The 17,426-nt window shown below is 38.6% G+C and overlaps 1 protein-coding gene across 3 annotated transcripts in view; it reads right to left on the bottom strand.

Annotated features, from left to right (window-relative positions):
• The window catches only part of SGSM1 (small G protein signaling modulator 1), a 291,384-nt gene that overhangs the window by 160,286 nt on the left and 113,672 nt on the right, over positions 1-17,426 (bottom strand). For all 3 annotated transcript variants that reach the window (XM_073672889.1, XM_073672894.1, XM_073672899.1), the window contains exons 4-6: positions 13,495-13,657; positions 12,201-12,353; positions 6,995-7,062 (exon numbers count right to left, since the gene is read on the bottom strand). In XM_073672889.1, the coding sequence (XP_073528990.1) occupies positions 6,995-7,062; positions 12,201-12,353; positions 13,495-13,657 (384 nt within the window). The remainder of the gene's footprint in view (positions 1-6,994; positions 7,063-12,200; positions 12,354-13,494; positions 13,658-17,426) is intronic.

The following is a 17,426-nucleotide window of genomic DNA, read 5'->3' as shown; positions in this document are numbered from 1 at the left end:
GATTTCACCACATATACTAGTTATATAAGCACGTGGTTCATTCAAAGATAAGTCCAGCAATACCTTTACATGGCCAGTCTGTTCCTTTCTTACTGAGAAATCACCATTTGAATTGATATGCAAATGAGGCTGAAGGATTATGGTAGATCTCAAGCTTCTGCAGGAGATACTGGGAGGGGAATAGGGCTGCAGTGACAAAGGCTTCAGATCTACCATAATCCATCAGCCTCCTTTGCATATTAATTTAACCAGTGATTTCTCAATAAGAAAGGAACAGACTGGCCATGTAAAGGTATTGCTGGACTTGTATTTGAAAGGGCTTCATGTGCATAAAGTTTGGGGGGTGAAATCGTGCTGACAGATACTCTTTACACCACGTTCACACGTTCAGTATTTGGTCAGTATTTTACATCAGTATTTGTAAGCCAAAATCAGGAGTGGAACAATCAGAGGAAAAGTAGGGCTCGCTCACATTGGTGTATAAATCGGACAAGTGCAATGAGAGAAAAAAAATCGCATTGCACTCTGACCAATGTTACTCAGTGAGGCAGTATTGATCAGCGAGTTTTTCCTGGAATCGGGATGAGGAAAAAAAATTGCAGAATGCTGCGAGTGGCCACGTATATCAGATGAGACTCGCCAATGCAAGTCAATGAGTGTGAGATAAAAACGGACGGCACACGGACCATGCGTGTGTCGTTCAATTTTTACACACATATCTCAAAGGAACCACGAAATTTCATTAGTCAAATACAGTAAACTCACAGCTAGAATAGATAGATTGATAGAATATATAAATATATTGAATAAATAGATAGAATAGATAGCTGTCCTGTAGATATATAATTTCACAAGCCCCTTACATATAATAAGCTTGCACCCTTTAGTGCCTTTTATGTGGCACTTAAGGGTGTTTATCCTTGTTTACCCTAATAAACAAACAAATAATTTAAAAAACTGACTTGGGGTCCCCCTATTTTTGATAACCAGCAAAGGTAAAGCAGATAGCTGTAAGCTGACATTATCAGACTGGGAAGGTCCCTGGTTATTCGGCCCTGCACAGCCTAAAAATAGCAGCCAGCAGTGCCATGTCACATGAGATGCGCCAATTCTGGCACTTTGCCCGGCTCTTCCCAAGTGCCCTGGTGTATTGGCAATCGGGGTAATGGTATTTTGTAAAAAATCACAACTGACATCAAGCCCTGGTGTTCGTAAGGGAGGGGTGTCTATCAGACACCCCATTACTAACCCAGTAATTAAAAAATCACACACAAAATACATTTTATTTCAAAAACACTCCCCGACACTTTTCCTGGTTCACCAATTTATTTATAAAAAAGCCACGCAGGTCCGTCGTAGTGCAGGAAATCCTCTGTCGTCCACTGAATCTGAGGTAGTCCAACAAATCTGAGGTAGTCCACCAATGGATACCTGAAAAACATAAAAAGAGAGAAAAAAAAAAACAATAACCAAAACACTATCCATCGTTGATTCAGCAACTTCGATGAGCGGTATAGTTACTGAGGTCACCACTGTATATAGACACTGCGTCTCGCGGAGCACAGCATGATTCGGCGACTCTGATGAGCAGTGATGTCACTACCTAGCGACTGTGAATAGCAGTAATGTTACTGCTATTCAGAGTTGCTGGTGCCGGATTCGGGGAACGCTGGACTACGTAGGACCTGTGTGGGAACATTTTTCCAAATACATTGGTGAATGAGGGATAGTGTATTGTTTTTTTCTCTCTTTTTATGTTTTTCAGGTATCCATTGGTGGATTAAGTCGAATTTTGTGGACTACGGCGGATTCCCTGGCCTAAGATGAACCTCCGTGGCTTTTTTTTTTAATTTAAAAATAAATTAGTAAACCAGGGAAAGTGTCAGGGAGCGTTTTTTCAAACAAAATGTATTTTTCGGTGTGTGTGATTATTTTTTTTTATTATTACTGGGTTAGTAATGGGGGTGTCTAATAGACAACTCTCTATTACGAACACCAGGGCTTGATGCCAGTTGTGATTTTTGACAAATCACAGCTGGCATCAACCCCAAATACCATTACCCCGATTGTCACTGCACCAGGGCAATAGGGAAGAGCCGGGCAAAGTTCCATCTCATGTGATGCGCCTTTGGTATTTTTAGGCTGGGAAGGGCCCAATAACCATGGACCTTCCCAGTCTGATAATATCAGCTCACAGATGTCTGCTTTACCTTTGTTGGTTATCAAAATAAGGGGGGACCCCAAGTCGTTTTTTAAATTATTTATTTATTTTTTAGGTTAAAAAAGGTTAAACACCCTTAAGTGCCACATGAAAGGCATTAAAGGATGCAAGCTTATTATATGTAGGGGGCTTGTGAAATTATATATCTATAGGATATCTATCTACACTGCTCAAAAAAATAAAGGGAACACTTAAACAACAGAATACAACTCCAAGTAAATCAAACTTCTGTGAAATCAAACTGTCCACTTAGGAAGCAACACTGATTGACAATCAATTTCACATGCTGTTGTGCAAATGGAATAGACAATAGATGGAAATTATTGGCAATTATCAAGACACACTCAATAAAGGAGTGGTTCTGCAGGTGGGGACCACAGACCACATCTCAGTACCAATGCTTTTTGGCTGATGTTTTGGTCACTTTTGAATGTTGGTTGTGCTTTCACACTCGTGGTAGCATGAGATGGACTCTACAACCCACAGAAGTGGCTCAGGTAGTGCAGCTCATCCAGGATGGCACATCAATGCAAGCTGTGGCAAGAAGGCTTGCTGTGTCTGTCAGCATAGTGTCCAGAGGATGGAGGCGCTACCAGGAGACAGGCCAGTACACCAGGAGACGTGTAGGGGGCCGTAGGAGGGCAACAACCCAGCAGCAGGACCGCTACCTCCGCCTTTGTGCAAGGAGGAACAGGAGTAGCACTGCCAGAGCCCTGCAAAATGACCTCCAGCAGGCCACAAATGTGCATGTGTCTGCACAAACGGTTAGAAACCGACTCCATAAGGGTGGTATGAGGGCCCGACGTCCACAGATGGGGGTTGTGCTCACAGCCCAACACCATACAGGATGTTTTTAATTTGTCACAGAACACCAGGATTGGCAAAGTCACCACTGGCGCCCTGTGCTCTTCACAGATGAAAGCAGGTTCACACTGAGCACATGTGACAGACGTGACAGAGTCTGGAGACGCCGTGGAGAGCGATCTGCTGCCTGCAGCATCCTTCAGCATGACCGGTTTGGCAGTGGGTCAGTAATGGTGTGGGGTGGCATTTCTTTGGAGGGCTGCACAGCCCTCCATGTGGTCGCAAGAGGTAGCCTGACTGCCATTAGGTACCAAGATGAGATCCTCAGACCCCTTGTGAGACCATATGCTGGTGCGGTTGGCCCTGGGTTCCTCCTAATGCAGAACAATGCCAGACCTCATGTGGCTGGAGTGTGTCAGTAGTTCCTGCAAGATGAAGGCATTGAAGCTATGGACTGGTCCGCCCATTCCCCAGACCTGAGCACATCTGGGACATCATGTCTCGCTCCATCCACCAACGTCACGTTGCACCACAGACTGTCCAGGAGTTGGCGGATGCTTTAGTCCAGGTCTGGAGGAGATCCCACAGGAGACCATCCGCAACCTCATCAGGAGCATGCCCAGGCGTTGTAGGAAGGTCATACAGGCACGTGGAAGCCACACACAATACTGAGCCTCATTTTGACTTGTTTTAAGGACATTACATCAAAGTTGGATCAGCTTGTAGTATGTTTTTTCACTTTCATTTGGGGGGGGACTTCAAATTCAGGCCTCCATTGGTTAATAAATTTGATTTCCATTGATGATTTTTGTGTGCTTTTGTTGTCAGCACATTCAACTTTGTACAGAACAAAGTATTCAATGAGAATATTTAATTCATTCAGATCTAGGATGTGTTATTTGAGTGTTCCCTTTATTTTTTTGAGCAGTGTATATATTATCTATCTATTATATCCCTAATATCTTTCTATCTACAGTATATCTTTACATAGCATTGCTTTATCAGTTTCTTAAACTAGCTTTAAGTTACATACAGTATTATAGTATGTAAAAGATGTTAAAAACGCATTGCATGCGGACTGCTTATTGAATGTCATACAGATGCTATGTGATAAAAAAATCGTATACTCGCATTGAACTCACATGACATACAGAGTGGCATACACAGGACACTTGTATGACACTCGTCCAACTTTTCAGGATGAACATTGGAGCGATTTTTAATACGCTGATGTGAGCGAACCCCAATGGAAACACGTGCACCACTTCTGCCTTTTTCACCCATTCCTGGTTTTGACTCACAAATACTGATGTAAAATACTGACAGTGTGAACATGGCCTTAAGCAAAATATAACATATATTAACTTAATGACCCACCTTGCCTCTCTGTCAATCTCTATTTCTACACTTTGATCACAACCTTGTAGCTTTGTATCAAATCCGTTGCACTGATGTACAGAAGCTACACTTTGAAAATTCTGCCACTGTTGTAATATTTCTGAACCCATCTGTATGTGTCACTACTTTTAGGCTCCGGTTAGACGACCGTAGATTTTCTCATGCAAGACAATCAGGCTGATTATGCTTATGACACTTGGCTCAAACTGTTGCAGTTTGAGCAGAGTGTCATCTTACTGTGATCAGATTCTCTTGCATGAGAAAATCGAAGCACAGGTGTGGAGAGGATGGAGAACTTAATTTCTCCATCTTCTCGACTGTCTGAGTCCACGGATGTCGCACTGTATTCGGATGATATCTGAGTGTAGTCCGATGCTTCACAAGTACCCATAGACTTGTATAGATGCGCGTAATATGAATTGCGGAGCCACTCGCAGCATGCTGCGATTTTGTTCTCATGCCGTATCGGCATAGAAAAACACAAAACGCAGATCTGCACTGCCCCATAGTATAACATTGGGCCGAGTGCTATCCAATAAAATGTCAGATAGCACTCGGCTGTATTATATGCTTGTGTGAGCAAGCCCTTAATCTCAACTAGTGTAGATTTGAAGATTTAAAAATGTAGTCATTTCTTTCTGTTTTCTATCATTTCAGTAGGTAATCAATAAAAATATGATTTTTGTACACATTCATGCCTTACAGTCTGAAATTTAGATTAGTTTAGTATTTATCATCTCTGGTCTGGTCTATTGATGCGCTTTATATTCTTTTGTGATTTCTGTTGGAACACAATCCTTTCATTGTATCCCTTTTTTCAATTGGACTGATTTTTTTTTAACCTTTCCTTTTCCTTTAACCTTTCCATTTATAATGAAACCCAAGACACAGCGTTGAATCCATCACACTACATATCACAAGCGTAGCATGATCCCAATGTCATAATAGCACTCATGAAGGTGCCCGACATCTTTGACAGGAAGAATAGCATCTTGTCTATGATGCTAGTCTTTCCAGCACATCTGATGACAGAGACTCTAATTGCAGTATGAACACAGCCCAACCTAGGATAGAGTCTGAAAGTTGATTTAGCTATTTTTTTTTGTTTGGAAAAGCTTTTAATTGTCCAGTTGCCCAGTTCACAAAGTTCAGGATTCACAATTCAGCTAATTTTATGAAATTTCAGTCAGTAATCAGTCTTTCATGTAATATATATAGGTAAAATCTGTTAGGGTATTTTCACATTTATCAGATTTCACACAGATTTCATTGCAGATTTTGCTAATAATTTGCATCCTATTCCTGTGAGTGAGGTATCTGTAAACCTGTTTGGACGCATCAGAAAATTTCTTTGCAGATTTTTAGCTATATATGTGTGCCACCTATTGCTGTTAGAAATGACAAGGATTTGTCCAATAAAATGGATGTACATACTTTTATGCCCAAAAATGATAAAAGTATCCTAGGAGTGATACCTTTATTGGCTAACCATATACGCAAGCTTTTAGAGCACACAGGCTCCTCCTTCAGGCAATATTACTAATGAATTCATAAGGCACAAGGCACAACATTTAAGAGATGTTACAGCAAGAAATTTGTTCATGAGGTGTAAGGGGTGATGCCTCCTACTCATAAGTCAAGGAGATCAAATTAGTTTTTTTTGTTGCAAATGGAGAGGCCTTGGGAATGTTTAATTAATTTAATTATCTGGAGGTGTGAATTGTGTCCATGTAGTGAGTCATAAACCCAGGTGTTAGATTGAGTCCTGTTGTCAAGGAATTGAAGATTCTTATCAAATTGAATTCCCAGATTTTTCTCCCCCTGTGGTCCTTGAAATGGCCTTTTAGTATTAAGACTTTTAGATCTGTCATACAGTGTCCCAGGTCAGATTAATGTTTTCCCACAGGCATGTCCAGTTCATTCTTAATTGTGTGTCTGTGTAAATTCATTCTCGTTTGCAGTTTTTGCATAGCTTCTCCAATATAAACTCCTTCCGGGCACCTTGTACATTGTATCATGTACATCACATTGGAGGATGTACATGAAAAGACATCCATGAATTTGTAGTCATGATTTGTGTTTGGTATACAGACTGTATTTGATGGTAATATGTGGGTATAAGTTTTGCCCGTCGCTGATGGTGATGAGAGGACACTTCTGACAAGGAGATTCCTTAAGTTAGGGGGCTGTTTGTAGGAGAGAAGTGGTAGTTCTGGGAATATTTCTTTCAGTTTGTGGTCTCTGTGGAATATGGGTTGGAGATCAGCACCAATTTTCCTTAGGATGTTCATGTGGGGGTTGAATGTAACCACAAGAGGCGCCCTGTTGTTGTCCTCCCTCTGTCTGTAATCCAGGAGGCTGCTTCTTGGGATTCTTGTAGCTCTGTGGATCTGTTCATCTATTACCAGTGGATGGTATACTTGTTGTAGGAATGTATTCCTCAATATTCATGTAATATTGCCTGAAGAAGGAGCCTGTGTGCTCTGAAAGCTTGAATATATATATTTTTTTCTGGTTAGCCAATAAAGGTATCACTCTTATTAGTATTTCTGAAAATCTCAAACTGTTTACCCAGCAAAGAAGCAAGGATAGGTCCCTCCACAGGATCCATTAAAAGTGCTTCCTTCTCATAATATTTGCTGTGAATTAAAAAAATAAATCAGAAGTTACTACAATACAAAATAAACTGACACATTTTCACGCAAATCTCCTGCGGTATCGTATTCATAAAATGCAGCAAGCACATACCTATGTATAAATTAGTTACACAATGCTTCATACTCCCTATACCACAATAGTACCATATGAACGGTTCAGCGCATTTTACCTTCCTCTACACAAGATGAAAGCTTAAGCGTAACCGTCGTTTTAATTTTTATTTCAGAAATCTATAGTAACATGAAAATAAGCAAATTTGTGTTATATCTCAGAGAAATCTGCTTCTTTCTCTGCCAGAATTGATCAGTCATTATCAGAATTCTCAATTCTGAGGTAAAATCTTATTCAGTGAAGACAGACTCTCATTACTGAGATAAAGAGGTTTATTTTTGTCAAGAAATCTAGGTTCTTTGAAATAGAAGAGACAGAGCTCCTCCTATTTACATAGAATCTCATCAGTAGCATCTCTTATCTCAGTAATGAGAGTCTGTCTTCACTGAATACAGATTTTACCTCAGAATTGAGAAAGAAGCAGATTTCTCTGAAAAGATATATTACATAGTTGCTTATTTTCATGTGCACTATTGATTCATTAAATAATTTAAAATACAATTACTCTTTAACCCCTTTCTGACATGAAGCGTATTAATACGTATCTGTGCCCTGGGCCTTTTGGGCCAGATAAGTAATAATATGCCCTGGCGATTGTGCCCGCACACAGGCTGTGGGGGTGCGATCGCTGCTGGGCGTCAGCTGATTGTCACAGCTTACACCCGGTACTATGTGCAAGGAGCGGTTCCGAACCGCTCCCTGCACATTAACCCCCGAAATGCTGCGATCAAAGTCGATCGTAGCATTCTGGGGGCAAGGGGAGGTAAGCGCGGCTTACTTACCTCCTCTCCGGTGTCCCGCGCTGTCTGAGCCGGGTCGCGGTGGTTGTCATGGTGACCCGGATGTCATCATGACGACATCCGGGTCACCAGACAGGAGGAAGCTACTTCAATCATGCGCAGTGCGCGACCAACTTCTCACTGTGCAGCGCCGACAGGCTGCATGGCATAGAGAGCTACTGCATCCCTATGCTATATAGGCGATCAGACTGTAAAAAGTGAAAGTCCCATAGTGGGACAATGTGTAAAAGTAAGAAAAGTGTCAGAAAGTGAAAAAAAAAAAAAAAAATTGTAAAAAAATAGTTAAAAAAAAAAAAAAAGATCCAAAAAAAAAATAAAAATATACTGTACTCAAAAATAAATATTATGAAAATAAAACAAAAAAACAATAAAACTACACATATTCGGTATCGCTGCATCCGGAACGACTTGACCTATAAAACTGTCCCACTAGTTCACTCCTTCCGTGAACACAGTAAAAAAAAAAAACACGAAGCAAAAAACGATGCTTTATCATCATACCACCAAACAAAAAATGGAATAATATGCGATCAAAAAGACGAATGTAAATAATAATAATACCGCTGAAAACATCATCTTGTCCTGCAAAAAACAAGCCGCTATACAGCGCCATTAGCCAAAAAATAAAAAAGTTATAGCTCTCGGAATAAAGCGATAAAAAAAAATATTTTTTCTATAAAATACTTTTTATTGTGTAAAAGCGCCAAAACATAAAAAAAAATATAACTGTGGTACTGCTGTAAAGGTCCTGACCAGAAGAATAAAGCTGCCTTATCATTTTTACCACACGCAGATCGGCATTTAGAAAAAAAAACAAAAAACGTTTCCTGAATTGTTGTTTTTTGTTTATTCTGCCTCCCAAAAATCAGAATAGAAAGTGATCAAAAAATGTAACGTGCCCGAAAATTGTGCCAATAAAAACGTCAAATTGCCCCGCAAAAAACAAGCCATCACATGACTGTCGGCCGAAATATGGAAAAATTATAGTTCTCAAAATATGGCGATGCAAAAACTAGTCTTTGTAAAAAAAAAAATAATAATAATTTTTAGTGTGACAGCTGTGAATCATAAATACCCGATATCAAACTGGTATTGCTGTAATCGCACCAATCCGAAGAATAAAGTCGTCTAATCACTTATACAGCACGAGAAACGGCGTAAAAAATAAACTCTAGAGTTAGGGTTAGGGTTGGGCGAGCTAGGGTTGGGGTTATATTAGGGTTGTGTTGGGGTTGGGATTTTTTTAAAAGTAAAGAAAAAAAAATGACGACAATATGGCGACTAGCGTTGAGCGCAAGTGCTCGCTACCTGAGTTTGCATCGGGTGCACGGGTATGCACAGAGTATCGCGGATGCTCGAGTGACATGCTTGAGTCTCTGCTCCGTATGTTTTACAGCTGTTATACAGCCAAAAAAAACTTGCAGGGATTGCCTGCCATGTACAAGCAATCCCCGCATGTTTTTTTTATGGGTGCCTAACAACTGCGAAACAAGCAGGCGGGGACTGAAGCAGGTCACTTGAGCACCTGCGATACTTGGTGCATACCAGAGTATCCGATGCAAACTCAAGTAGCGAGCACTTGCGCTCAAGACTAATGACAACTTATTCAATATGATGACCTAATGTTATCAAATTCTGCGTCGTATCTCTGGGTTCAAAATGTTCACTATACCCCTTGATAAAATCATTGAGGGGTGTAGTTTCCAAAATGCGGTCACTTGTTGGGGGTTTCCACTGTTTAGGAACATCAGGGGCTCCCCAAACGCAACATGGCTTCCGCTAATTATTCAAGCAAATTTTACATTCAAAAAGTCAAATGGCGCTCCTTCGCTTCCGAACCCTGCCGTGCGCCCAAACAGTGGTTTTCCCCCATATATGGGGTATCGGCTTATTCAGGAGGAATTGCACAACAAATTTTGGTGTCAATTTATTCCTGATACCCTTGCAAAAATAAAAAAATTGCAGTCTAAAGTAAAATTTTTTTGAAAAAAGTTAAAATGTTCATTGTTTTCTTCCACATTCCAAACATTCCTGTGAAGAACCTGAAGGGTTAATAAACTTCTTGAATGTGCTTTTGAGCACCTTGAGGGGTGCAGTTTTTAGAATGGTGTCACTTTTGGGTATTTTCTGTCGTAAAGGCCCCTCAAAGTCACTTCAAATGTGATGTGGTCTCAAAAAAATGGTCTTGTAAATTTTGCTGGAAAAATGAGAAGTTGATGGTCAACTTTTAACCCTTATAACTTCCTAACAAAAAAAAAATGTTGGTTCCAAAATTATACTGATGTAAAGTAAACATGTTTGAAATGTTATTTATTAACTATTTTGTGTGACATCTCTCTGATTTAAGGTCATGAAAATTCAAATTTTGAAAATTGTGAAATTTTCGCCAAATTTCCGATTTTTTCACAAATAAACGCAAGACATATCGAAGAAATTTTACCACTATCATGAAGTACAATATGTCACTAAAAAATCTCAGAATCAGTGGGATCCGTTGAAGCGTTCTACAGTTATTACATCATAAAGTGACAGTGGTCAGAATTGTAAAAATTGGCCCGGTCATTAAAGTGCAAACCACCCTCGGGGGTAAAAGGGTTAAGATACAATTAAAACCTGCATAGAGTGCTAAGACTGATCAAAGTCATAACAAATCAATCAGCCGAAATTATGTAAAAGATAGTATATACATATATATATACATACATACACACAGGGTGGTCCAAATGTAGGTGGCCAGAAAATAATAACATTTATTTTGATTTATATATAAAATTATATTTACTAACACAAGCATAACATTGACAATTAAATTTTATTCTGAACAATAATACAAAAGCCCTTAAATTTTATCAATGCAGGTGCTCAAACCGTTTTCCATTACAATTTGCACAGCTTTGAAGTCGCCTGTTACGCTTTGACAAACTTTTTTGCACAAGTCTCTTTGGGTATTAATTTTTTGAAATGCATCTCTTATGGAATTTTTCAAATCACTGACACTGGTTTCCCAAAGAGTCTGTGAGGAATGAAATCTGATTGGTTGTAAGGGCAACTGAGCCAGTTTCACTTTACACCATGTTTGATAAATCTCCCCCTTCATAACCTTATTACACTTTCCGTCCACCTACTTTGGACCATGTGTTAATTCATAGTTTTGATGCCTTCAGTGTGAATGTACAATTTTCATAGTCATGAAAATGCAGAAAAATCTTTAAATGAGAGGGTGTGTCCAAACATTTGGTCTGTACTGTATATATACACACACATACAGGGTGGTCCAATAGTAGGTGGCCAGAAAATAATAATGTTAAATGCATGTTCTCATTATACCAGTAAATACAATTATGTCTGTTAATATGGCAGAATAATTTGAAAGAAGTTTCATCACTCCACACTAAAATTACTGGATTTTCTTCAGTTTCGTTAAGCATAATCTCACTAAATTGCAGCCGCCTGTCTGGATCATCCTCCAATAAACCATGAATTAGACGTGGACGATAAGCTTTCCACCCAATAGATTTCAGGATTCGCATGATAGAAGCTCGTGAAATTCCCAATTCCAAAGAGGCTCTTCTGGCGGACTTTTTTGGACTCTGAACAAATGTTTCAGCAACAAGTTGTTTATTATCTTCTGTACAGACTGTTTTGGGTCGACCAGTTTTTGGAGCATTAAGGATTGAGCCAGTGGCATTGAATTTGTCACGAATGTGGTAAATGGTTTGTCTCTTTGGGGCTTGAGTACCAAATGTTTCAACCCAATTTGCTCTAACGGTTTCAGCATTTTGAGATTTCCAATACTCTGTTACAATCCATTTTCTTTGATTTGTATTTCAGTTATTTGCCATTATGTGTTATCTTTCTTATCTGAAAAGAAATCAGATTTGGGGGAGATCTATCTGTGAAAACTAGATCTGTGAAACTGGCTCAGTTGCCCTTAGCAACCAATCAGATTCCACCTTTCATTTTCCAAAGCGTCTGTGAGGAATGAAAAGTGGAATCTGATTGGTTGCTAAGGGCAACTGAGCCAGTTTCACTTTACACCACGTTTGATAAATCTCCCCCTTCATAACCTTATTACACTTTCTGTCCACCTACTTTTGGACCACCCTGTATATGTATAACATTAAAATCTGTAGCCAGTAATGACGAAGAAACCAACTGACTACAGAATACCAGTACTTAGCTAGGTCAAACAAAAATCATGCATTTACCTGGAATTTTCCACTAAGTGCAGAACAATTTTATCTAACACTTTTTCAATAAGTGCTGTACGAATCCATAGATGCTTGATGGCCTGCGGTGATAGATTAGGAAGTCTCTGGTTCTTGCGAACAGTTTCTTGGGCACCTTGCATTTGATTCTTTCTAGAAATAAATGTCAGGCAGATCAGTGAGAGTAAAAGAGCTAGACAAATGAGGAACAGTTTGAAGCATAGAGAATAGAGCCCATCATGACATTGTTTTAAGGTTTAGACAGAATCTGCCACCATGTTTTTGCTACCCCATTTGAGAAGAGCCCGATATAGGAGCAGAGACTCTGATTCCAGCAATGTATCACTTAGGGTATGTGCACACAACATCATTTCAGGCGGGTCTGCTCTGAAAATCACTTAATTTCCCAGACAATGCTTAAACCAATGAACATATGCATTTTCATGTAAAAACGAATTGCTGTACATATGTTCGGTCTCTTGAGCATCTTTTAAACACTCCACGTTTCCAAGATGCCAAGTGGTCAAAAGAAGTGAGCTGATCATTCTTCAGACTTTTTCTGAAGAGGCTCTATACTTTACAATCCAAGCCAATGGGATGGCTCAAAAAAGATGGCCAAAAATGAAGAAAAAGTGATGTGGAACCGACAACAAAAGATGCTTCAGGAAAAAAATACCAGCGTTTCTTGAAGCATCTTACTCTAGGTATACTCGGTGGATTTGCTCAAGTGTAAAAGACAAGTGCACATATCCTAACTGGGCTGCTTGCTTCAGTTTTGATAAAATACCAGTTTTATCTGCTGAAGATCTCTGAATGCATTGCTCTGTATAACCCCACCCACACCACTGTGTATAACCACACCACTGATTGGCAGCTTTCTGCCTATGCATACTGTACATAGAAAGCTGTCAATGTACACTATGCATAGGCAGAAAGCTGCCAATCAGTGGTGGAGTTGAAGGATATACAGAACACAGCATTCGAAGATCTACAGCAAATAAAAGAAACAAAATCAAAATAAAGCAATAAGCTCTGGAATAAATTTGTTGGGTCCTAAGACACCAAGTTTTATACACACATTTGGTATAATTTTAACCATAAACTGTTCAACAGTGACAACATCCTATTTTCTCAGCTTGCTGTTAATATGGCATTAAAGAAACTGGAACTAGAATTATTATAATAATAGGAGCTGAAAGCCTGTAATATATTGCGCCATTGCTTCATCTACTGTATATACATTGGGTGAAAATAAATATACTAAAAAATGTTCTGGAAAAGTAAAATTTCTTACTTGCTCTCTAAAAGCTGTTCAAGATCCTGTACTTTCCTGCAAAGCTCATCTGCGAGAGGAAAGCTCTTTCCCACTTTCATAAACAATGCGGCAATTTTGTTACTGCGCAAAAATCCAGCAGCCCTGCGTCTCAGACCATGAAGAACGCAGGCTTCCACTGCAGCTGAAATCACACAAAGGGAAACTTTCAGGGAGGTACATCAGTAGAATGTACGTAAAAAAATACTATACTTTACATGTATTTATTGTTCTGCTCAGATTTCTTTTTTCAGTTTTCAATGTACGCAATCTACATACAAAGTAAAAGAAAAGATGTAAATGAGCAGTAAATGGGAAGCCTGTTTGTTTCTAAACTCCAATAAGAAACAATATCAATTCCATATGTTCAGATAGAGTTTATTTGGATCATTTTAACACCCATGCTTTTCCAAATTTCTCACTTATACCTTAAACAGATGCTGACACCCACATCTTAATTATGCACTAGTCAAGGCAATTATGAATCTGAACAAATTGTTAATGTTATGATTCATTCATAAATATGTGTGTTACTATTTGTCATATGGAAGTTTTGTGGTCCCATTAAAAAAGAATTTGAGCCAAATACAGTTTAAAGACGACCTGTCACCAAATCAAAAGTGGTCAGTTTTTGCTTTTATATTGTTGCCGCTGCTCCCATGAGAATGCTGTTTTCTGTTGCTTTAAATCCACCACATGGTACCAGAGATATGGCAGCTTTTTATTTAGTGCAAAACTTTATGGTCTTCACAAACGGGGCGTGGCTCAGGATTTTTTTTTTTTGGGGGGGGGGGTGGGCATGTCCACAGGCTCACCCTGTGGACTACGCCCCTTTGGTAAAGATCATAAAAATTAACAAAAAATAAAAGGCATATAACTTTGGAACTAAATGGCGTATTAAAAAAATGGAATACTCACGGTAGCAGTCAAAATCAAATAAGAGCAAGAACTGGCCACTTATTACCTGATGACCTGTCCTCCTTAACCTTATAACAAGTACATACACCTCAAGCAACTAAACTTTCCTCAAAATAAAAAAAATAAATCAATAAATTAACCATGTTTAAGGCAAGTTTGACACTATAATGCAGACGTATTGTATTGCATGATAAGAGAGATCAAGCTTATGGATGGTCAAGTCTATAAGAAAAACAAAACTGAAAAAAACAATATTTGAAAAACACTTTTACCGTTATAAATGCTTCATTATATAAAATAATATATACAGATTAAAGTACACATTTTTGGTATTTCTTTGTTTGTAACCTCCTCAAATATAAAATGATAATGTTATTTAACCGCCAAGACAACAGATTAATAATAAAAATATTGCACAAAATTATATAAAATTATAACACAAAAACACATCACTGTTTTTTTTTCAAACTGTTTTTATAGCACAAACAGTTGGAAAATATTCAAGTACATTTGATATTGCCCTGTCCATGAAATAGGTAAAGTTAACATGATAATTAAGACTACAAAATGAGCACAATAAACACAGAACACAAATGAGATCCAATAAAGAGTAAAGAAATTGCTTGTTTTTATTGTGATTATAAATGTAATAAGGAATTATTTTCTGGCTGTTTAGATCTTTTGCAAGTTTGGATGAGTAGAGCGCTATTCACCTTGGAATTATGGCTTTTTACAGGAACCATAATAATTATGACAGATGAGTTATAATAATTTTGATAGAGCCCTCATGATCAAGTTTTTTTTAAACCTACATTGCTTCAAATTAGTTTATGACGATTATTTTTTCCACTCTTTTTTTTGCAATTTTACCATGTTATTCCGCCCCTCAAAAGTAACCAGTAAAGAAAAAGCCCAAGTATAGCTTATGTGGAGTCCCATGGCCTGACCCATCATTTATGGCTTTGTTGTACCAGTTTACTGCATGTGAAAAATTAATGCCAAGAGTTCATTCTATTTAGGCATAATATTCTCACTTATGAAGAATTTCTATAATTTTGATCCCCATACACGGTGCAATATCTCAGCATCTCTGGGCACTTCAGAAATTACAATAACACATGCACTATATTTGTCAGCTGGTATTGACCAATGCAAGCCTAAATGGTAATTTAATGCAACTGTTCTGAAATACAAGCCTTAGGGCTTTTTAATAAAGCCAAGCATTAAATCTAAAACATTTCAACAATTGTAGGTACAGCTAGTAAGTGCAATACCGCAAGACCTGCAGGTGAAAAATGCCATGGATGGTATAGCATATCAGACTAGAATACTTGGCTTTATTTTAGTCAAGCTTCATGAATATTTTATCTGCAATTGAATATGATTAATATGCAAACATGAAAATCTTATACAACATTACAATTACCACAATTAATCACATCTGCTGATGCTATTGGATAGGAAAAAATATATATATACTTCATTGCAAATGAATAACAATTGTACATTGTACCAGCAATGGGAAAGGAGTTGTGTCAATATATTCAGAAAATGAAGGAGCAGCAATTTAACTTTACACATCTTGCTTTTACATTTATTAAATGTACTTTTTGGACATATGCAAAATCACAAAAAGGCTAAATTCAGGTATTAAGATTAAAGGGTTAGTCCAAAACCCAAAAGTATATTTCACTTAATAAATCTTTAAAAATTAATAACTTTTGTAAGTTAAGTCATGGTAAAATTCCCTACCATTCACTCTGTACTGCAACTTAGGCTCTGTTTATATTACCCACTTCTTATGACGATTCGTTTGAGAATCCCAGTGCATGATGGGATACTCAAACGAATCGTCATCTACTGTTTGAAACTGCTGTCACTCCCTTTTCTGCCCTGAAACGAAGAGTCATATGAGGGACTGGGACATCCTGACACTCCCCTTGCTTCGTTTTCTGACCTGAAACAATATGTCATCAGGGGTCGGTAACGCATTTGTTCTCTTGGCCCACTAAACGAGACATCATCACTGACCTCTGTTTCAAAGGCTGGGCTGTGTATTTTCTACTTCGCATGCATCGGTTGTAAAGCCAGAAGCATGCTCAGTACGCGTTCCCTTCATCGCTGACATTCTGAGCGCTCCTTCGCCCTCGCCGCCACCTTTACTGTAGTTGCGCTCCCAGCCCATGAAACGAGACGTCATCACTGACATCTGTTTCATTAAGCTGGGCACTGTATTTTCTTCCGCCCTCGTCACTTTCCTCTGCATTCCCAGACAACAAATGCGTTGCCGCCCCCTGATGAAGCTTCGTTTCAGGGCAGAAAGGGGAATGACAGCAGTTTCAGCCAGCCATTTGTTTGAGTATCCCATCATTCACTGGGATTCTCAAATGATTGGTTATAGGAAATGGGTAATAGAAACAGAATCCTAAGTTGCAGTACAGAGGGAATGGTAGGGAATTTTACCATGACTTAAAGTACAAAAGTTATAAGCTTTTAAAGATATATTAAATGAAATTTAGTTTTGGGTTTAGGCCCAACCCTTTAAGAGAATCTTAAACAAAAATTGTCTGGGACAAATGAAGAAAAACACTAGCAATAAATATGAGTGCATATCAATTTATAATAATTTTTATATTGGGGCAATTGACCAAGATTAACAAAGGTAAATTCAGCTCATTCACAATTTTTTAGGTCTCATGCCCCATAAAGGGACAGCTGACAGATCACAGTTTTGAGGCTGGGAGTTGATGAGGAGCTCACCCAAGGAGTAATCAGAACGTAGGGCTGAATGGACAGGGTGTAGTGCTCAAGAGGGTAATAGAATATCATAGCAGGTGGTGGCTACTCATTTGGAGTAAATCCCATGAAAGATGGCAATTAGAAATTGAGTAAAGGAGAAACCATAATAAAAATGTATTACATAGTTTAGATTATTAGCAAAATAGTGTTTCTGTGCATCGCGGAACTACATACATGCCAGCAGCTAACATTGTTAT

Source organism: Phyllobates terribilis, unplaced genomic scaffold (genome assembly GCF_046119375.1).
Source record: "Phyllobates terribilis strain yellow unplaced genomic scaffold, ASM4611937v1 Scaffold_1__5_contigs__length_1240528914, whole genome shotgun sequence".
Taxonomy (NCBI): domain Eukaryota; kingdom Metazoa; phylum Chordata; class Amphibia; order Anura; family Dendrobatidae; genus Phyllobates; species Phyllobates terribilis.
Note: the sequence above shows the minus strand (reverse complement) of the source record. Positions and strands in the feature narration are given on the sequence as shown.